Raw genomic sequence first — 6,555 nt, forward strand, 5'->3', positions numbered from 1 at the left:
CCCCGGTTTTTTTTTTATTTCCATTTGCCTGAAAGATATTTTTCCATCCCTTCACTTTCCGTCTGTGTGAATCCCTTGTTCTCAGGTGGGTCTCTTGTAGACAGCATATATATGGATCATGCTTTTTATCCATTCAGCCACTCGATGTCTTTTAATTGGGGCATTTAGACTATTTACATTTAAAGTTAGTATTGATAGGTACTTGTTTGTAGCCATTTTTATTTTTTATGCCTGTGTTCCTTCTCCCTCCCCCCCCCTTTTTTTTCTTCTTTTTCCAACAGTCCCTTTGGCATTTTTTGCATTGCTGGCTTGATAGTGATAAGCTCCCTTAGCCTTTTTTTTTTCTGCAAAACTCCTGATTTCACCTTCAATTTTGAATGATAGCCATGCTGGATAGAGTATTTTTGGATTTAGTCCCTTACTTTGCATCGCTCTGTATACTTCATTCCATCCCCTTCTGGCCTGATGTGTTTCTGTTAAGAAATCATTTGATAATCTAATGGGAGATCTCTGTAGGTAACTCTCTGTCTCTCTCTTGCTGCCTTTAAGATTCTCTCTTTGTCCTGACCATTTGCCATCGTAATTACGACATGTCTTGGGCTCTTCTTTTTGGGGACTCTCTGCTTGTGTGACTTTTTCTCCCCTAAATCAGGGAAGTTTTCTGTCATTATTTCTTCAGATAGGTTGTCTAATACTTGCTCCTCTTCTTGTCGTTCTGTTACCTCTAATATAAGTATGTTACTTCATTTCATATTGTCCCAAAGCTTGTTTGACACTCTGTTTGAGGCAGCTCTGCCTCTGTATCTATTATTGTTCAAAAGTTTATAATGGTTTAGATTGGTAGTTTTTTCAGCACTGGCTTCTAATTCGCTAATTTGGCCCTCAACTTCTTCTAGTCTTCTGTTGAAACCTTCCATTGTGTTGTTTATTGTAGCCAAATTTTTATTTCCTCTTGATTCTTAAATAAGTTGTTGATTTTCTCATCTATCCAGTTTAGAAACTGCATGACCCTTACTCTAAATTATTTTTTCTAATGTATTGCATGCCTCTATTTCATTTAGTCCTTTGGCGGGGGGCGGGGGGGTGACTCCTTTTCTTTCTTTCAGGGTTGTGTCTTTGTCTCCCCACTTTTGCTCTCACTGAAGGATCCAGACTAAGTCACCTGGGGTCTGTGGCTACAGCGGTCGGCTTGTCAGGAGGGTCACACTCACCAAGACTTCCTGGAGGGCCCTGGGGTTGAATCGGTGGACTTGGGGGTGGGTTGCGCAGTTCCAGACTCATTTGCGGGCCCAGTTGCCTGGACGCCCTGGGCCTGCTGTTGACATGGCAGAATTGGCGGGCAGGTCACGCAATCACGGGGCCGGGGCCAAAGTGGTGGGCTGGCAGGAGGGGAGCGCACTGCAAAACTCACAGGATCCTGTGGCCAGGGAGGCTGGGGTTCCGGTGTCCATGGGACTGCATCTGAGATAGCAGGTCTTAGGTCAGAGTGGCAGTAGGGCCTAGAATGGTATCTAGGGCCATTCTTGGGGGTGGTGAGGATGGGCTCCTAGTCACAGCAGCTTCCCCCTTCAAGATGGTGTTGTTACTCTGTCGGAGCCAGCTGCCCCAGGAGTGATTGCACCAGTAGCAGGTCTCCCCGTCTAGGAGAGCCCTATCCGCCAGCCCCTGAATTTGCTGCAGGATCTAATTATCACACACACACACACACACACACACACACACACCATACACCTCCACACACTCCCCTTTTGCCCCCTCACATTCTCTTCCTCACTGCTATGCAGCTGGCCACCATCTTCCTTCATCCCTACAAGGCATTTTTTAAGTTAATGGTTTTTATTGAACTTTGCAATGATTAATATATAGTTAATAATTTTTTGTCTCTAGTAAATTTTTTTAAATGCCTTGTTCTGATATTTGGTCTATAGTCATACATCTATGATAGCATAATTTCATTTAAAGGTACATTTTGTCATAGCTTAACTATAGCATATTGAATCTAAAGAGGGGAGGTATGGGAAAAAAAAAAAGAAATGTTACTATAGGATAGGGCCTAGGTTTTGTAGTGAAACTTTAATGCTATAAAATTTAGATTGTGTAGCTTTGAAATGTAAACAATGACATATTTCAAATGTATTCCTTAAATCTGTTGCTTTACTTACTTTAAGGTTGATAGAGAAGGATATGTAGGGCCTTTTCAATTTTGCATTCTAAATCTTCAACAGCACTTTAGACATATGAGGGGGACAAAAAAGTAATTGGCAGGTCATTAATTGTGTTACCTAGGACTATTCAGGGAATATTACATCCTTTTTGCATCAACATCCAACTATACCTTTTAAGTATTCACTAACAGGAGTAGGGGAAATAGGCCAATGATAAAACCCTAAAGGTTGCTTAAAGGTCTTAAAACATGTTTAAGCTTTTCTCGTGAGTATGTTTTTTCAAAGTTACGCTCTCTCTGTTTTAGTTGCTTTAATTTCAGGTTGTTAGATTAGTGCAGAGCAGTTGTTCAGACAGTTTCTTTACTATAACTGAGCACCCTGGAAAACAGTGGCTCTCTGTGGTACCTTATGAGCAAGGTAACAATTTCGGTTTGTGTCATTTACACAAGGAAATCTATGTATAAAACTGCCTGCACTGTGAAAGCCAGAACGGGTTTCCAGTTACCAGTCGTGCTGAAGTCTGAAAGAGCAGAGGCATTTCTGGTTATACTCATGTACTGTGTTATTGAGAAGCTTAACCACTGTTAGCCCCTGAGAGATACAACTTCAAGCACTTGGGAGGAACTGAAATAAGAATTCCACCAGTGCTACTTTTCTCTGTACTGAATCTTTACAGAGACTCTAATTTTTCAATCAAACCTGATCATTCTTGGGGAATTTTACTCTTTACCTAGCTCTCTGTATCTGATTTATAAAAATTATAGTATTCCTTATTACTATGTTTGTAAGACTCATGCTGTATTGGATTTCTTTAATGTAACTTGGTGTTACTTTGGATGGTGTGAATTATCACTATGGTGTTATTAACTCTTACGTAAATTGTATTATATTTCACTTGATTAAATAAACTAAAGGTATATATTCTTTTCATAGTTTTTCTAAAGGTACTATTATTTTAAGATCCTCCAGAAATTAAATTCTAAACTAACCCTTTGATTTCCTTTCAGGTCTTTTCCAATGGTCACCTAGGAAGTGAAGAGTATGATGTTCCTCCTCGGCTTTCTCCTCCTCCTCCAGCTACTACCCTCCTCCCTAGCATCAAGTGAGTTGTATTAAATATGGAGATCATTTGCCCATGCATAAAGATATCATAAATAGTGGTTTTGATGTTCTCAGTACAGAAAGTATGGGGTGAATACAAATGATTCAATGAAATGATCCAGCTGTACTTATAAACTGAAATGCCAGAAATCTGGGGCCTTCCTGGTTCTGTGCTGGTGACCCCAGCATCTTGGAGACCTAACCTGAGCACTGAATTCCACATAGAGTAGCAGGGAGAGAAAGCTGTCTTCCCTGCAGCCAAGAGAAGGTGGAGAAGCACATAGCACAGCAAGCTCTCCCTTCCAGTATGCTCTCTTCCTCTGAGATACCACATTTCCCCCAGCTATACAGTTTGACATCATAAATCATCTTTGGTTCTTCCAATTTTCTCATTTCCCAGAACCATTCATCCATTAAACCCTGTTGGTTATTGTTTTGAAGTTTGTCATATTCAGCAGATCTTCCTCATTGCACTATCTTCAGCTCATAGCTGGACAAATCTTATACCTTATACCTCATATGATATGAGCTCAGAATTAATATCAATAGATTTTTAAAACTAGAAAAGTAGGTTAACCCAGGGTCTCATGAGAAAAATGGGAACACCAGAGGCACAATGGACAGTTATATACATTTACCAAAACCAAACTAGGATAAAACCAAGTCTTCTGATTCCCATTTCCTACTCTTTATATTAATCAGGCTGCCTACTTTTCCTCCAATATATTTTGTTCTCGCAGCCAATTCCATTTAAATTACGCTTTCCCAAGATCACTTTCCTATTGAAAACACAACATTGTTGCCATAGCCAGTTTGGCTCAGTGGATAGAGTGTCACCCTGCAGGGAGAAGGGTTTCATGTTCAATTCTGGTCAAGGGCACATACCTTAGTTGCAGGCTCCTCACCGGCCTGAGACCTGGTTGGGGCTCGTGCAGGAGGCAACAAGTCTATATGTTTCTCTCACATCGATATTTCTCTGTGTCTGTCCGTCTTTTTCCACTCTCTCTAAAACTTAGTGGGAAGATATCCTCATGTGAAGATTAAAAATACAACCCCCCCCCCCCCAAAAAAAAAACAAACACAACATTGTTCTTTCTTTCCTCCTAAATTATCCTATACTCTTCTGCGGTTAGACCTACAGAATTTTACCCAACTACAATACTGTTCAGTAATTCCCAATTCTTGCCTCTAATCTTGTTTTGATTTTTTTCTGGCTTTGTGAGTTTTTCATTGTATTCCTATTATGCACCACTTTTTTTCAGAATTTTTATTCTAAAAGTCTATGTCTCAAGCTCTATTTCTTTATGAAACGTTTTATGACTTCCTCAGGCATAATGCTAGTAGTAACACTGATTCTCGTTCCCCGTCCCACAGTTTATTTTCTACACCTTTAATCATATACTCTACTCTACTGTTTTGTAATTTTAAAGTGCCTTTTACATTAATAAGGTTCTCACATCAAAAACATATTCTTGTATTCTCTGATTCTCCCATAACACCTGACTGTTTTCACTCTCTACCAAGTGGGTACCAAGAATACCCGGTTGCTTGGTTGATTGACTTCATTATCTGCTAAGATTCTCATTTCTAATTGAAACTTTTTAGCGCATCTTTCTTTTTCTGCTGTTCACTGAGCTCCCACTGTGCATATGAATGCAGAAGAAGGATACGCTAGATATGAGCTCACAGAACATTTACAATCTACTTTAATATGAAATTAACATACATGAAATCACTAGAGATCATTATGCACTAAATTGTATGAGTTTGAACTTTTTAGTTTTTATATAAGCTTGAGGAGAGGCTATTATAGATTTTGTAAGTGAAGGATGCTTTATAGAAAGGATGGAAATTTCCTGAATCATGGAGGGTAGGCACAGTTGAGAAAGGGAGAGTGAATGAGAAAAAGCCAGAGTGTGAAATGTGACATTATTCAGAGGACAGTGGAAAACTAAGCTAATGGGCCGTTTTCCAGTGGTCACTTTTCCTGGAACTGACAGATATGTAGCAGACATAGAAGTTGGAAGCATGTACACATATTCTGTGTAGTAGGCTCTAAATCAGTAAGAGCATATGATACTCTAGCCTCGGGTAAACTCTGGACAAATGTATATGTACTGTAACATCTAAGTTCAGTTACCTTTGAGAATTCAGAGAACACCAGAAAATCAGGTAAATGAAACTTGCTACTTAAAGATTAAATTTTCACATTCTATTTATTAAATTTATATTGGCAAGTGGGATAAGAGGCAGAGGTTGCAGTTTGCTTCGTTTGTATTTAATAGTAAGTCTTATCTATATATAAAAGCCTAATAAGCAAAGTATCCCCTCGGGAGTTCAGCTGACCAGGAGTTTGATTGCTCGCTATGATGTGCGCTGACCACCACGGGGCGGTCCGGAATGAAGGAAGGCCCTGGCCGACAGCCGGCAGCTGCTGGGGACTCTACACATGCATGAATTTCGTGACTGGGCCTCTAGTTTCCCTATAAATAGAGTAAGAAGAATAACTTTATAGTAAAATGTATTTACTGACATTTTTGTAATACTTTCATTTGTATGTGTATGTGGATACACTTTCTCCCTCTTTACTCTTGATTTTTTCCCTCAGAAACAATGCAGTTGCTATACTTAACCAGCGAAATATTTTAGCAATGCATGCTTAACTACAAATTAGCTTTGTATTTTGCATGCTACAAATTAACCATAGTTAAGAATACATCTGTTGGCTTTTAATGGCAAATTTATCTCTCAAGTTTATTTTTTATTCTTATTACTAGCTAGCAGTTGTTCATTGTAGAAAAGATGGGAAGTATATAAAAGAAAGAAAAAATTAAATGCATAAATACAGGTATATACATACTCCAGATATCAATGCTCAGTTTTAATATTTTGACATTTTTAAGACTTTTTTTACATGATTTAGATTATATTGTAGAGATATTTTCATCTCCTCCATTGTCACTTAATATTTAAATAAGTGTTTTTTCTTAATCCTTTATGCACTGTATTTATTATGAAACCAGCATATAATTCCAAAGTGAACATTAAAATAAAATCAGATTGCCCTGACCGGTTTGGCTCAGTGGATAGGGCGTCGGCCTGTGGACTCAAGGGTCCCATGTTCGATTCTGGTCAAGAGCAGGTACCTTGGTTGCAGGCACATCCTCAGTGGGGATGTGCAGGAGGCTGCTGATCGATGTTTCTCTCTCATTGATGTTTCTAACTCTCTATCCCTCTCCCTTCCTCTCTGTAAAAATCAATAAAATATATTTTCAAAAAGAATGGTTTC

General features: G+C 39.0%; 1 protein-coding gene across 1 annotated transcript in view; it reads left to right on the plus strand.

Annotated features, from left to right (window-relative positions):
* CBLB (Cbl proto-oncogene B, E3 ubiquitin protein ligase) overlaps nt 1-6,555 on the plus strand; it is a 226,773-nt gene that overhangs the window by 177,471 nt on the left and 42,747 nt on the right. The window contains exon 12 of the mRNA XM_006762650.2: nt 3,173-3,267. Within this exon, the coding sequence (XP_006762713.1) occupies nt 3,173-3,267 (95 nt within the window). The remainder of the gene's footprint in view (nt 1-3,172; nt 3,268-6,555) is intronic.

The sequence above is a fragment of the Myotis davidii genome, unplaced genomic scaffold (genome assembly GCF_000327345.1).
Source record: "Myotis davidii unplaced genomic scaffold, ASM32734v1 scaffold738, whole genome shotgun sequence".
NCBI lineage: Eukaryota > Metazoa > Chordata > Mammalia > Chiroptera > Vespertilionidae > Myotis > Myotis davidii.